The following is a 16800-nucleotide window of genomic DNA, read 5'->3' as shown; positions in this document are numbered from 1 at the left end:
AGCACCCTCCCCCAGTCTCAACGTCAGACTTGCTGGCCTCTGCGCAGCTCCCAGACCCTCTGCGTCAGCTCCTGCCTCTCTGGGTCAACACTAGGCCTCTCTGCATCACCCACGCAAGCCCTCCAATGACTGCGCAGTCTCGCTGCCTCTGTGTCTTCCTCTCTAATCTCTGCGCTGATATTCTGGTGTTGTTCCTTCCTCTTTGTTCCATACTTGCTACCTCTTGTTGCACTCCAGACCACTAGTTCAAATTTCTCAGCAAACCCCGCTCCAGAAATCGAACTGACTAGTCTCCCTCAGTGCATTCTCCAACTGACTCTCAAGCCTCTTCTTATACTTTTCGTATTAGTCCTTCAACGGCCGAGATTACATCTCTAATCAACAGCTAAGATTAGATTTGGCTTGATCCATGTCTTTTGAAACCTTCTAACCTAGTTTTATATTAATACCCATTAATATTTTATTTTTCCTAAGTTTAGACTTAGGAACTCCATTAAAAATATTAATTATTTTAATATCTCCCAAACCGAGTAGAATCTGCGCAAACCATTTTTGGGTCTTGGATATCTCATGTGCTTCAGCCTCTCCACCAATTTTCATGGCTAGAGCACATTCGACGCTACCCCAAATCAATAATCCAGTACTTTCAAAGTAGTGAGAGAGGAGCAAGGATAGTAAGGTCGGAAGGAAGTTTTTCCAATCCAGTGAGTGCATAGCAAAGAGACAACATACTCCACAGAGAGGTTGACGCAGTGCAAAGAGGCAGCGCAGAGCTTCAAAGTGAGATATGTATTTGTTGAGGAGAAGTCAAGATTCAGAGGCAAGAGCCCGGAGGTCAGAGGATCAAGTTTCCAGAGAAGCAACTGATCAACAAAGTGAGAGAGACACTAGTCTGAGTTGGGTGACGTAGATCTGCGTAGCATGACGCAGAGGCAACAAGGAGTAGCTCATCTTGAGCTAAGGTCAGTGTCGAATCACTGGTGCAAGTGAGATTTTGGTCACTAGACTTCTGTCAGCCATTTTCTCTGAAAGCTAGATTTGAGCTTCCATAGATTTGTACTGAGATTTACTACTGCATAACAATAAAACCCTCAATTGTTGCACCAATTTTCCCAAGTTGGGTTTTCACGGGGACGTTGATCCAAAAATAACGGTGTAACATTGTGTGTGCATTTGTTCTTCCAGTGTTTTTTTTTCTTCCACAGTATTGTATTTGTGAAGGCTGCAGTGTATTAGTTTCGATATTTACCGTAGCATACAGTAAAAATTTGTTCAAGTTATTTAACAAATAAAAGAAACTTAATCAGTTGTTGCAGTAGGATTCGAGGTTAGCTAAATTTTCACAATTCACTACACAGTCTTGGCGGTTCTCCAGTTTACCTTGAGGCCCTTGGCCATTTAAAATATATATATATATATATATATATATGGTTTAGATATATATATATATATATATATATATGATTTAGAAGAAAAGTGTTTAAAAAATTGTGGAGAAAATTTTATTTAAAAATAAATAAATAAATAAAAACAAAAGCTTATAGAAAAACTCCAGGAAAAAAAATTAAACAATATATATTTTCACAACAACAACAAAAATTAAAATTAATTTAGAAACAATAAAAAATTAAAAATTAAAAAATAAAGAAAAAAAAAAGAACTAAAAAAGGTCAACGATACCCTGCTATAACCCTTCCGTTATCGTTATCAGCACAGGTGACGAGAAAAATTACATCAATGTTAATTTGGCGAATCAACTATTAATCCCTGAGTCAAACATAGGAGAAAGAAAAAATATTTTTGGCAGAAAAGAATATGAAATTAATGATTTACAAGTAATCATTGACCACTATAAATGCATCTCTCAATTTCGTGTCGTAACCATGTTTAACCCAAAGATTGACATAATTTTTGGTCAACCTTGGATAAAAGAATTGGGTTCGTTCATGTTAAACTTAGAAAAAAATATTTTGATGTTTCCTTATAAGAAGAAGATGATACCTTCGAGAACATGACAATGAAGTCAGAACCGATAAAGCCTTAATAAGGCTTTAAGGATATTTCGGAATTGATGTTTCAAAATCAAAAAACTATACCAAAGAAGCAAAAAGAGCTTGAAGAAGTCATCTCCAGTAAATAGAAAGAAATTTTGCGCCTCAGAGATCACAATGAAAAACTACTTGAACAAGTCAAGAAATCTAGGGCCACAAAGAAGGAACTCAAGAAGCACTTATGAGAACAAGAAGAAGAAAATTTACATTTAAAAAACTTTAATCAAAGGTTATTAGAACAAATCAAAAATTTAAAAGATCAGAAAGATACTAAGATCAACAATTCATAAAGCGAAGAGCTTTTACATCTAAAGAATCATAAACAAAACTTTCTTTTACAAATAAAGAAGCTCAAAAGTGACAATAAGTCACTAAATGACAAGTTAGAACAACTTAAAAAGAAGTATTGAAGTCTCGAGTTGTAACAGTCCAAGTTGAAGATAAAGGAATAAATATTGATCCTGTCAATATCAAAACTCAAGAAGAGAAACCTATAGAAGTTAAAACCAATTCAAATGTTGTGGTTGAAACAATGGAAATTCCAAGTGATGATTCAGTAACCAAATCCACAACAACAGTGCTTGAAGTAAATCGGGAAATCACGACAAACAGATTAGGGCAAGATCAAACTGCAAGAGCTCCTTATTGACATCCAAATCACAAGAGCAAATAAATAAATCAGTCTACATATTTGTATTGTTTTGAACAAAAGCAACAGATTTATGTTCCAAGGAATCTTGAAGGTTACAAAACCCAATCCTATGATAACAATTCTTTACAAATTTCCTGTGATAGGAAAATTCCACAGAAGATTCATCTAGGATGGTCAGATCCATTCTCGCTTCAACAATTTTGTTTATCACTCAGAGGATGATATTGTCTTCTATCAATGAAGACAAAAGTTCTGAGACCAGAAGATATTCGAAACCAAAAAAGAGATCAAGCCCTTTCATTAGTAAGCTTTGAGGACAAAGCTCTCTGAAGAGGAAATCAATGTTATGAATAAAATATATATAAAATAATACAAATAATGTAAACATTAATAATAATAAATAATGACCAATCAACTAGTAATTAGTTAATGAAGATGTATGTCCCTAAAGATATGACCGTTGGTGAAGAGGTATTTGCCTAGGGTATATAAGCAGGCCCTCACCCTCATTGTAATCATCTCATCAATTCCTTTATATAATATTCAGTATACAATTACTTGTCCTACAATGGATGTCTTTGTCTTCGAAGTGTTCTGAAGATTATTGCTGCATATACGAACTTTGTTCGTTACAATCTCCAAAATGGGACCTACACCATAATGAGACCCTGAAAGATACTTACTCCAAATTTTCCTCCCAGAAGCACCAAAAAGGATGAAAATATATACAACGATCAATTTTAGTACATGATTCCATTTCCCCTATATCTATCGATATCCACACCATACGAAGTATGAGTCAAGCATCATTATTGCTTTCAATATATCCTACTTTAGAATCGTTTTCCATATTCTTGTGTGAATTTCTTCACAAACAAAGGCTAATGTAATATTACATACACATCTATTATCTGTTTTCCTTTTCTCTTGATTTGTCCAACTTTTCATCCTAGACCCACTTCTAACGAGGGAATATCTTGCCATTAAGCAAATGCCTATAGAATTCATATAAGGGTGGATCAAATCAATGGTGCTGGATCCATTGAAAGGGATTATAGCCCAAGGATTATTGCAAATGAGCAAGAAGTTTAGTAAAAACCTTGGAAAATACATATATAACCAACCAGCAAGGTCAAATCACTATATAAGTGGGAGGGAAGTACATGACAATCTATTTGTATAGAAATAATCATTAAATTCATAGGCAATTCTGATTGAAGATGAAAACAAATCAACCAACTGTTGTTTTTTCCAAAGGAAAACTTTCCACTATATTCTCTCTTTGTTTTGTTCCAAAATATCTAGATGGAGGATGGTGTCAATCACAAGCTGTTATCCCTGAGCATCTCATCCAGATTGGAACCTGAAACTTCCCCACTGGCAACATGCCTTTTGCAGACAGTCCAACCAATTGACCCAATCCCTGGAGCTTAATCAACCAAATATTGTTAAATACATATGAGCCAATAAAGATTATATATGCATTATGTACACAAGGCTGAGAATATAATTGTACATTAAACAGTGACATTACTGCCACATCTGGTGATGAGAAATTCTGTGCTAATTGTGGATATTGTTATGGAATACAAGGGATGATGTTGCCAACACGTCTCTCTCTCTCTCTCTCTCTCTCTCTCTCTCTCTCTCTATATATATATATATATGTGGCAATAATTTTTTTCTCTGAAATACTAAATGCAGCATGGAATAGCCTCTGATATAGCACGCAGTATTCAAAACACTACATAATAAAACTTCTGTATCACTTTATACAAAGAAATCCATACACTTTCATATATATAAAGAACATATGCAGCATGGAATGGTCCCTGATGGAGGACACAGTATTCAGAATTATACATAATAAAACACCTATATCACTTTAAAGTTTATACAAGGCAGAGCCAGAACGTTTGATGTTATAGTCTTTGAATGTACAAATACCTCTCTCTCTCTCTCTCTCTCTCTTGCTATGTTATATATATATATATATATATAGGTAAAGAACATATGCAGCATGGAATGGCCCCTGATGCAGGGGACAGTATTCAGAATCAAACATAATAAAACGCCTATATCACTTTATACAAGGCAGAGCCCGAATGTTTCATATTATAGTCTTGGAACCTACAAATACCTTTTATCACACAAACCTTTTCAGTTAATTATGCGAATCATACCTTTAATAAGGTCACCCATTAAGCTATGCATGGGCCGGTCATCTCCAAGGCCACCAGGAGCATTGACAAGTTCTCTACAGAGAGCAGACTTTGCACATCCGGGTATACCTGATATCAACAACCATGACATTAGAAAATCCATCTCAAAAATGTACATCAAGTAGCAATGCCCATAATATTAATTAAAAAACTAGTCGGCCGAAAAACTAGACTACTAGACAGCCCTGTCCTTCAACCTTTCTTAGATCTATAAATTCATGAGAACACATCTCTGAGAGCCCTTCCATTATCAACCAGTCCATGGAACAAGCATGCATTTTGTGATAAACGTACTATAATTAAATTTTCAGAAGGGTCCATGAATTACACTACTCAATAGCATCACACAATACTAGACCATGAATGCCAATATCCCTGAGAAGAAAGTTGGAACTCAGAAACATAATTGGGCAACAATAGATTCAAACCGTCCACAACAAGTCATGATTTAAGTGAGTCCCAGGAACTTCAGTATTCGAGTATAATAAGAAACTATCCACAGAGAGCTGTCCACAGGACTGTAGTCCATAGAGATGTACCAGACCTTGATTTAATGTTCAACAGTTTGATCTTCAGGCCTCATTGTACAAACCTTACCTCTGATACCATGCTAAGAAATCCATTAGGGCAGTATGTACATTCATTTCTCTTTACATGACAATTATTTGTGATATTATATCTATTATAATTATTTTCTAATGATCAAACAATTGCCAAAAACCATGAAGATCACAAAAGCAATGAACACAAGATGTGGGCATTCAGCCAGGGCAAAACCCCTCTCCTAGGGAAAAACACAGATAAAACATATTCTTCTTATAGAACCAAATCAAAAAGAAACTTCCATGACCCAATACCAAAACAAAGACTTCACCAAGAACCAAGCCAGCTACTGTTACTTCTTTTTCAAGACAAGATCAAGATCTTTCAAGAGCAGTGAGGCAAATCTTTTCCAAAACTAAAGCTAGTCTAGCCTTTTGATCTCTAAACAAGGTCTGCAATCCTTCTTACAATCTTCGGACCTATTACATGCCCAGAAACCCTATCAAATTCGCACGTGAGAGCTGTCAAAGAGAAAATTACAGACTTCAAAATCTCACTGGGGCTTCTTCCTTATTCGATGGCCTTCCCTTTTCCGTTTAAGATCTTCGCACTCTTTTTCAATCGCAGATAGAATGCAAGAGACGTGTGGTTTTTGTTAATCCCAAATGAGGTTGCAGTCCTGCCTATTTATAGCCTTCTAAGAGGCTCCATACGCCCTCTCTAGGCCGACTTATGCTGGGCTGCCCGACTTGGTCTAGAGAGCCTACTAGACACTTCCAAACATAAAATATTTTTTTTCTTTGATACATGTGCCCAAATGGGACTTTTACAATTTGACAAGGATACTTGACTCATGACAAACCCTAGGAGCATTCAATGGACGCTTGACCTAATGACAAAATGACTTGAGCATGAAACCCATGCTTTCAAAAACAATTTTATTTTTCTTCTTTTTGGATTTTACAATAAGTATACAATGACATATTTACAATGATAATATAAAGACTGAAACTAGTCACATACTTCAACATGTTTGACCCTCTGCTGATATGAGATTAAAATTTAAACATTAATTTTATTTTTTCGAACATATATAAGGGTTATTTTGTCTACTGCGCATGGAAAGGGGTATCTTGTATAACAATTAGCATTATAATCTCTGAGATAAGTTTTAATGCAACATTGTAGTTCTGATTGAGCGAGAACGAGAATTTTCATGCTACTACTATTATTGACAAGACCAGGGGTGTATGTTGTAGGATCATCATTCAATTGACAGTGCCATTGTTAAGACTCAAGAGTGTTTGCTAGGGTTACATTAGCTAGTATTTGAAGACAGTCTTTATATTTCTCGATGTATTCTGCCAACACAGTGAAAAGAGCTTCTTGATGTATTGCTACCAGCACATGACTGACATGTTGTTCAATTGATCTGGTCTGACATTTGACTGTATTGATGCTTGCACAAGCGAGGGTTTCTACTATGATAATTGAGCTCAATATAGCCTGTAATAGAAGCAATTATAGTACAATATTGTATTGGCAAAAATGAAAGATTTTGTTGCTAATGACTAGTAAAGTACAACTGGTGATTGTTAAAATTTTCTTAACTCAAGATGACTGTTGTACTACATTTCTTTATCAAATAACCCAGATCTTGAATTACTTCAATAACAAAATTAAAATTCTAAACTTGTAGCAGTCACATATATAGCTGAAAATATAAAGAACAGAAAATAACTTTTCAAGTACATAGGAAATTTTGTTCTACAAATCAGCTTATTGTAAATGATCAAAAACTTATAGAGACACCTCAAAATTGAGGTTTTCATCCTTCTAGACACTCAGATTTGCTAGATCTGCATGCTGTTTGATAAAATTGGCAACTAGGGCCAAACTCCTTGTGGGTCATCTTATTAATGGAATCTGATATTTTTCTTGGATCCCTCCCATCAAGAGGTGTAGGATTTATCTAAAGATCATCCGATTCTGATAAGTATTCATGGAGATATGAATTTATTTGTGTTATGGGACAATTCGTCAAGGTCGGCCAGCAACCAAATCAACCCCACTTGTGCTCAACGTTTTAGTATAAATAGAGGTGGCCTTCAAGTCATTTCAAAACACTTGGGATCTCTTCCTCTCTACTTGTCTTTGCGTTTTAGTAGGAGGAGAGATCCTACGGGATAACGCTACCCTAATCCAGAGGGCAAAAGCCAGAACTGTCGGGATAGCCGGAATTTCCGGAATTGTCGGAACTACCGGGAACAACCGGAACTGTCGGGAACAACCGGAACTGCTGAGAACTACTGAAACAGCTAGAGCATCTATCTCCGAAGGAGAGCAGCATGCAAGGCACAACTAACTAACATTGGAACAGTTGTATGGTACTTAGCAGCAAATACACCAAGCATGCAATGTTACAGCTACCATGCAAGGGACAGCTAGCATGCAACAGCAAGCATGCTAAGGACAACAAGCATGCTAGGGACAGCAAGCATGCCAAGGACAACAATCATGCTAGGGACAACAAGCAAGCAAGATGCAGCAGCACATAGGTCAATATGGCAACATGGTGCAGCAATGGCACATAATGCAATACAGTGATGGGTACAATCATGAGTAATCAAATTTCTGGCTTGGGATTTTAATTAATTTTGGCCAGAAAATTTAATTAATTAACCTATGAGGGGATAAATTATTTTTCTAACCCTCAAGACAGTTTACATCATGATTTCACATTTTTTACATCTCAAGGGGGAAAACCCATTTGCAAAAGATCCTTACAGACTACCCAATTCTGCGACACAAATATAATCTAGCAGATCAAGCAATTTGTAATAAAATAACCTAACCAAATAGTTAGGATTATTCCCAAATCACTTTTACATAGACTCGATCTAAAACATTAGGACTCCCCTAAGATCCCAGTAACAAAATCCATTTCGGCTTTGGGGTAAAGATGAAGGAAAACTCTGCCGACCATCCAAGAATGGATCAATGAGACAAAAAACCTCTCGGAATGTAGATCGTCACCAGAAAAGTAGGTTTACCTAGGTGATTACATACACGACACGGATCTGCTGAGATTATTTACATTATACACATGCAGACTAGGTTTACATTATAAGATGATGATCAAGCTGATGATGATAGTTGGACGGCACAAACACATCGATCAGGTGCTATCCCTTTTGTGAAAAAAGGGGGTGTACTGCTATGGGTCGTTGACATGTAGTGGTCAAGAAGACTGTTCAAAAGCTTAGCACTTGAGGAAGAGAGTAACCTTGGTTTCCTAAAACTTTCAACAGTCTAGTAATAATAGATCTTTCACAATTGCATTTCTGATCAAATACAGAGTTCGAACCTCAGAAAGGAGCTAGGTATGATCTTCTAAATCTCGATGTTCTTGCATACATGTCATGTCTATCAAACTTGGTCCAAAACAAAATCTTTTGAATCTCTTCCATATGCTAAGTGCAACTCAGATCTTGTCAAGCTATAAGACTCAGACCCTTTTCTCAAACTTAATGTAATTCTTTTTTGAATGGAGTCACAACAATTATACTTAGTGTGTTCCTTCACAACTCGTCATAGTATCCAAACTTCAAAGTGTTACTTTGTTCAGAGGTGTGAGCTTTCTTCTTCAGAGATTTGATTAGGGCATCCTCCAAACGTTTTGTAGCACAACCACAAACAATCATGTGTTCAACTCTGATTTGTACTAGTGCTTCTCTAGGGCTTCCAAAGATCAAGATTGTGTTGCAGTTGCTACAACACACTCCAAAATTTTGGCTTACATTCAATTTTGAGCTCTTCCTTGGTCTTGCACATTGTTGTCGCATACATTAGAACTTATTTCATGAGCGTTCTTGAATTGCGTAGTTACGCAGTAACCCAACCTCCGTTGACTCCCAGTGCTGCCCAGTTGGCTCTCCCAGTGTCCATTCCCTTAGCCTGTCCCCTCTGCCTCTGGAAACTGTGGAATCTTGTCCCTCGAGCCTGCCTGGGCTGCGCACTGCACAGTCTTAGAGCTCAAGCTCTTCTCCTAGCTACTAGAACTCCGCACTACGCAGTCACTAAGTCCCTCTTCCCAACGTGTCACTTGTTTCGGGCTCAGTTGGAGGATCACAATGCATCATCTTAGACTAGGGGGTTTTCGGATTGATGTCGTCTTGTCATGAGTGAATTGCAGGAACAGGTACCCTATCATGTCATGGAAAGATGATAGAGAAGGAGGAGGAGGAGGAAATAATGCTTAAAGACTCTCTTGTAGTTGAACTTACAAGTTGATTGATCAAGAGAAAGCGAAGGGATACTAGTTTGCGACCATTATCCAAGACTAGAGATCATTGAAAATTCTACATCACCAAGCCATGCAGACATGAAGAAAAAGCATCTTCAAGAAGACATCCAGCACTTAGCAGCAACAGTGACTTGACATTGCCACATCATCAAGTAGTCCATGTCATGAGTGGTCATATGCCACATCACTATTGTGGATCATGTATATTGTATTCAAAATGTATTGTAAAGTGGAAGTCCAAAGGACACACATGGAACGTAAAGAGTCATGTAAGTGGAAAAGTCATAAGGAGTCAAACAGTGATGAGGGTAGTCAATGAGTCACCCAAGGTTATATATACTCCCTCATTGTATGGGCAAAGGACTTTTTCACCTGGGCTCCTCCAACAAGGCATTAGAGAGATAAGTTAGTTCTTTGAGGAGCAAGGAGTGACTCTAGTGCTCCACTACTAGAGCTAGTGATTACATTGTAAATGTCTTGGAACTTTTGCTTAATAACAGAATCTTTCAAGGCCAACACGTTCTTCATGCATGGGTTATGAATGTTTGTAAGACTATTCTATGGATATTTGTATTTCATGTTTGCTTTCACATGTTCTAAGATAGTTGAACTATTTCGGTTATTTTAGTACTTATCTTATTGAGAATGTGTTGTAATTGTTGTTATTGTTGTCCCATCCTTGTGGACTATTCAGCGGTACATTAAACAGATCTTTCCTCATTTGTTGGCTGTAACGATTGTCGCATCCGCTATGGACTATTCCGTTGGACGTTAGACAGATCCTTTTGGTTCACATGTGTCTCTTCTTGGGTGGTACTATTACCTCTCACTTAGAGACTCACTTCATTTCCCCTCTTCGCAGTAAAAGAACTGTGACACATTTGCAACTAAACACTCACCAGGGACACCTTGCTTTTCGAAGATACCATTACATCCCTCTCTTGCTGACATTTAGAGCAAGGCAAATCTTTAAGGATTTTGTTGGTCAAGGTTGTCATTGATGTCAATATGGCATTGTTTGTGATGGAAAATTCTTGTGATTTGTGTTGTTGCCCTAAGATGCCCATTGATCATAATTCCCTAGTGATGAAAGTTCTTATGAAGATGCCATAACCTCATGTATATTATGATATCCTTGATGAAGGACTTGATGACATATGATGACATGGTTGGAGACCATATGATGAGATGGAGGACCATATGATGACATAGAGATGATATGTTGACATAGTTGAAAATATGATAAGCAAGCTTGCTGGATGCTGCACTATTGGAGGATTATAATTGATAACACACTTGATGACATATATTATATTAAACCAAAGTTAAATCGGAGAAATATCATATCGGCATTTTTATTGTGTGTCACCACTCAAAACCTTCGATCTCTGATATGCGATATCATATATGTGACCTGACTCCGATCTCCGATATGCGATATCATATATGCGACTCGGCGCTGATCTTCGATCTCCGATTTTCTCCAATTTCCAATATGCGCGCCCAAATTGAATTAAGTTATAATTTAATTATCTAATCGCATCCGCCACTTTATCGGAACTTTTGAAATGGCACCTGTAATAAGACCCTCCGATAATACCTAATCTTCGATTGTTGATATGGTTGCGGATCCAATTGGCTTTTTCATAACGTTTTAATATAATATTGTGTCCGCTGCGTCGAAACTTCCCTATATCGCAAGTTTTGCACGCTGTGTCAAGTTAAAGCTTTTTATACCCATCCACGTCAAATCGGACTCCCTCCATTAGTCACGTCCCCTCATTTCTAAATCGAATCCATATAAATAAGAGTTCGAACTTCATTTCTCTATTATCAGTTTCGGTCAAGGAGATACAGAGATATATCATAGTTCACACCTCATGAACTAGGGACACCGAGGAAGCTTTTTGAAGATTTGTTTGGGTGAAAAATCTAGAGTTGATACACTCGGACTTGCAGTTGTGACAAGAGCTATACCATAGAACCCGAACAAGGACTATACCACAGAACAGAAAAAAGTTTCGAACCAGTGTGAAGGGTTGTAGCTCGGATTTGTTGTTGGACAGGTTCCTAAGCAGTGGAACAAACCTCGGACCTGTTAAAAGATTAATTCTTAGACCTATATGACCTCAGATCTGTATGACCTTGAACCAGTGAAGTAAGGTTTTCGGAACAGTGAATTAAAGTTTTCAGAACGAGGCTCCATATTTCGAAATTGTGTGATTCGGATACTCCTATGACAGCAAGTGTACATCTACGATAGCAATACCTCATTGGAGACCGAGTCAGGTCACCTCTGTCATCATTTGAAGGGACCTGAAGACAACACCAACATTGAAGTGGTTGTGAGTATTTTTCTTGGAAGGAAGCATATCGCAAACCTCTGAAGCAGTCACCTTGGCATTGTGAACAGACCTCTGAAGAGACCTCTGAAGCAATCGCCTCGGCATTGTGAATAGACCTCGGCATTATGAAAAGACCTTTGAAGCAGCCACCTGTGGAGGGATCAAACCTGTCCTATTCTCTGTGATTCAGTCTAGGATTATAGCATTATTGGAGCAGAGTTTGAAGGAAAGAACTTAGCCTTTGGACAGTGAAGTTTGTTGACAACAAATTGAAGATATCCTTGTAGCAGACCTATTGAAGCATCCTTGAAGCGACAATGTTGAGGTACATTATAGAATCCTTAGAAGAATTATTTGGTGCAAACTTTGAGGCTTAGTGCAACTTATTGTAGACAGATTGTTGGGAAGCCCTAGTTATCCCTGGAGTTAATCTTGGAGTCATGATGCTTTGTTGAAGCCCTCATGGAGTAACTTTCGAGATTTTGTTTGGGTACCATGAAGAGTTGTGGAGACACCTTCATGTGAAGACAAGGTTGTCATTGATGAAGTGATTTGGAGAACGCAATGTTGGCAAAGATATTATCAGTGCTCGTTGCAGAAGATATTGGGAATCGTGAAGAATCATCAAACTTATCTTGACGAATTGAAGCCAAGGGTGGGAACCCTAAAGGTAGGAGCCTCATAGAGACAAGGTTGGTGCCTTGGAAGATAGGGTTGAACCCCTAGAGGAAAGGAGTCCTCGAGAGATCAAGTTGGAGCCTGTACCAAAGATAGGGTTGGAGCCCTAGAAGTTGGTGCCTCAAAGTGACAAGGTTGGAGCCTTAGGAAGATAGGGTTGGAGGCTCGTGAAATCCAAGTCGGTGCTAGGGAAATTACAAGTTGGAGCCTAGTGGATTGGAGATTGGTGTCTTCATCTAGGGTTGAAGCCCTACACTATATTATACTTGATTCATTGTAAAGAGGATTGCAGTCCTCGTCACTGATTACTAAAATTATTATTCTATCATTGTTCATTTTGTGTTCAAATTATAAGTGATCTTAACTGGTAAAAACAACAATTGAAAAGAAAAATTGATTCACCCCCCACTCAGTATTTCCAACAAATTCGGCAACCGAGCCTGTATACCAAATGGGACTCTTACACCAAACGGTGTGAGGTCTAATTGGGACTTCACATCGAGTAGATCCCCTGAATGTTGGCAGTTCCAGCACCGTCAACAGGCTGCTTTAAGAAGTTGATTTTGATGGTCTCAATGATCTCAACAAGAGAAGTGACTCAAGGGGGTGAACTCCATGTTCTCCAATGGCTTATCTTCACCTGAGCTCTGGTACCATGTTAAATTTTCACCTGAGCTCTGGTGGATTGGAGATTGGTGTCTTCATCTAGGGTTGGAGCCCTACACTATATTGTACTTGATTCATTGTAAAGAGGATTGGAGTCCTCGTCATTGATTACTAAAATTATTATTCTATCATTGTTCATTTTGTGTTCTAATTATAAGTGATCTTAAGTGGTAAAAACAACAATTGAAAAGAAAAATTGATTCACCGCCCCCCCAGTATTTCCAACAAATTCGGCAACCGAGCCTGTATACCAAATGGGACTCTTACACCAAACGGTGTGAGGTCTAATTGGGACTTCACGTTGAGAAGATCCCCTGAATGTTGGCAGTTCCACCACCGTCAACAGGCTGCTTTAAGAAATTGATTTTTATGGTCTCAATGATCTCAACAAGAGAAGTGACTCAAGGGGGTGACCTCCATGTTCTCCAATGGCTTATCTTCACCTGAGTTGTGGTACCATGTTAAATTTTCACATGTTCTATACCGGTATAATCACTTAAACAATATAGATTTCACTTTCATTGACCTGAGCAATAGTTGAGCAATTATAGATAGAACAGCAAACAATAATACATCATAGAAGATAGCAAAGCACAATGAGACACAAAAATTTAGGTCAGAGACAAGCGCAAAACCCTACAAGTAGGAAAACCGAAAATCAATTCTTCTTCTTCGTATATATTCAATCAATCTTCAACTGAGATACAATCCAATAGTACATCCATAAACCAATCAAAGTCAAACCTTTGACTTCCAAGAGAACCAAGTCAAATGTAGTAAAAATATACAGAGAAAAGTCAACGTTGATCAAAGATAACAATGTGCAACAAAGGGAAAAATTTCAGCCTGAGGAAGGTCTAAACTTTGGTCTTAAAATGCCTCAAAAATTACAGTCAACAAATTAGTCAAACCTGCAATCAAAAAGCCTAGCGAAACCCTTTGGTGAGCGCAAGTCAACATGCCTAGGGCAGTGGTGAATATGCAGTCAAAACAAAGTCAAAAGCACATGATTTTCGGCCTTCCAATGCATAGAAGAACTCGGACAAAGCAGAACCAAACCATCCAGGTCAACAAAAGTCAACATTAGGGCAAAACAGATCAGAAAGTCAACTCTCAATCAAACTAAAAATGTCCTCCTCATCCGCGCATGTGAATTTGTCTTTGCAATTTTCAGATCAGATTTTTGTGTGATGAAATGCCAAAATGATCTCCAACGATGCTCAATTATATGTGGTTTTGGAAGAGCCTTTTCCACTATGGGGCCGACTTGGACTTGAGGTCGACTTGTCAAACTAGTAAATGTGGTTTGCCTTCATTAATTTGCCAATGGAAATTTCGACCGAAGCTGCCATTTTCAACACTTGGATATAGGGGTCAATGGTCACCCATGCTAACGTCATCATGATGTCATAATTTCCACGTTGCACATGCCAAGCAGTGCCACGTGTCACCAAAATTCACCCCCACTAACAATCAAAATGTCATCCAACATGCAACATGGCATCATGTCAGGTTGCCACATCATCAAGCCTATGTCATCCTCCTTTGGCCATTCACAAGTTGCCACATGTCAATGGACTACCATCTATCTATCCTGGATTTGCCATCGCAACATCCACATTGGGGTGCCACGTCACTCACTGATTGGTCCAACGAGGAGGGTATAGACTTCATTATCTTTCGCACATGTTAAAGCTCCATTAACCATTCATGTTGGTGTGTCACCCTGTGCACTATTTATCCAAGTTAACGTTCGAGCATCTCAATAGCCAAATCCACCCGTGTGTGACCTTGTGCACTATTTATCAAAGTTAACATTCGAGCATTTTCAATAGCCAAATCCACCCAGAGATGCTCGAACGTTAACTTGGATAAATAGTGCACAAGGTCACGCACCATCTTCCACCAAATACCCTCAAAATTATAGATCCAACAAGAAGATGCACAACATTTAACAATTTTGTGTTTTTAATTACAAATTTGGTGTTTTTGCCCCTTTTGCAACTACCAACTTCAAACTGTCATATCTTCTTATCTAGGAAGAGTTTGACCAAGTGTGATATGTTGTTGGAAAGGTCTCAGAGAGGACTATCCAACCATGCCATCCATAGACTCATTTGAGCATCATAACTTCAACAAAAGTTTAATCAACTTCGAGCCACTTTCACACCATTTCATGTGATGTTGTAAATATGTCAAACTAACATATTGCTTCTTTTGACTTATCATTTGAAATCAATAATACTACTGCTTCCTTTGACTTATCTTTTGACATCAATGACACTGGTTGTCATCAATAGGGATTGAGGAGCATCCACCAACTCTAATTTGAACCTATGTCACTTTCAATCATTTTTTCTTGTTTACCAAACATTCATCAACTTTGAGCAAGCCAAGCCTTTGAAATATTCAAAAAAATAGCAGAGATCCCAACCGATGACATCATATATGTTCTATGACATAAGCACAAGAGTTTATCATGGCCACCATCATCTATCTTTCAGGCTCACGTAGAGACTAATGTTGAGCATATGCTTAAAGGTTGCATGTCATAATAAAATCTGGTCAAGCGAAAGAAAAGATAGATGGAGCATTTCATTGTGTATCAGAAGGCGGATGAGGATGCATTCCTCCTTGCTTCTTCATTTGCAGATCATAATCAATGTTCAAACTCTGGACCGATTTTAACTACAAGAGACTTTCTACCAGAGGATGTATAGACATGAAACTGACTCTGTTGCCTACACCAAGTGCTTGAATGGATTCCCGCAATGAGATAGCATTCTATAACTAAATTAGGTTCTAGGTATTAATAGAGAGTAATATAGTGGACAATTTCTTTTTCTCTTTCCGCTGGGTATCATTTCAAATTTACTAATGTAATACTAATTCTTCACAAGCATGCATGGTTGGTGCTCTGGTAATGGATTTTGTCTGCAAAAATTTATGCTGTTTGGTTTTCTTGAGCTTTTGTCGATTCTCAACCATTGCTTGTAAATCTCAGTGAGAAAGAGAAGACAATGCAGGTCTTTATAATATATATATAATATTTGTTATTAAAAAAAAATTCACGAGTGCAAAATCTGGTGTTAACCTTAGGACATTTTTTCTTTTAATAACGTTTATAAACAATATGTCAGCCCAAGTGTTCCGCACAAACACTAAGTGTTGATGCATCACCCCCTATCTGGCCTGTAGGATACAAATCTCAGATCAATAACTAAAACAACTGACCCGCAATGTTGATATCAATTTATGCTTGGTTTCTGACCTGGTACATATATACGCTGTATGAATAATTCATAGACTACCAAAAAGTATTATTTAAAAGTAGAAG

At 37.9% G+C, this 16800-nt stretch overlaps 1 protein-coding gene across 3 annotated transcripts in view; it reads right to left on the bottom strand.

Moving 5' to 3' along the window:
* Positions 1–16800, bottom strand: part of RNL (RNAligase) — a 420780-nt gene that overhangs the window by 194325 nt on the left and 209655 nt on the right. For all 3 annotated transcript variants that reach the window (XM_089402248.1, XM_089402249.1, XM_089402247.1), the window contains one exon: positions 4887–4994. In XM_089402248.1, the coding sequence (XP_089258374.1) occupies positions 4887–4994 (108 nt within the window). The remainder of the gene's footprint in view (positions 1–4886; positions 4995–16800) is intronic.

Source organism: Pinus tabuliformis, chromosome 2_1, assembly GCF_031772625.1.
Source record: "Pinus tabuliformis cultivar Carrire ecotype Pingquan chromosome 2_1, CPIR1, whole genome shotgun sequence".
NCBI classification, from domain to species: domain Eukaryota; kingdom Viridiplantae; phylum Streptophyta; class Pinopsida; order Pinales; family Pinaceae; genus Pinus; species Pinus tabuliformis.
The sequence above is the reverse complement of the archived record's forward strand: the minus strand, read 5'-3'. Positions and strand labels throughout refer to the sequence as shown.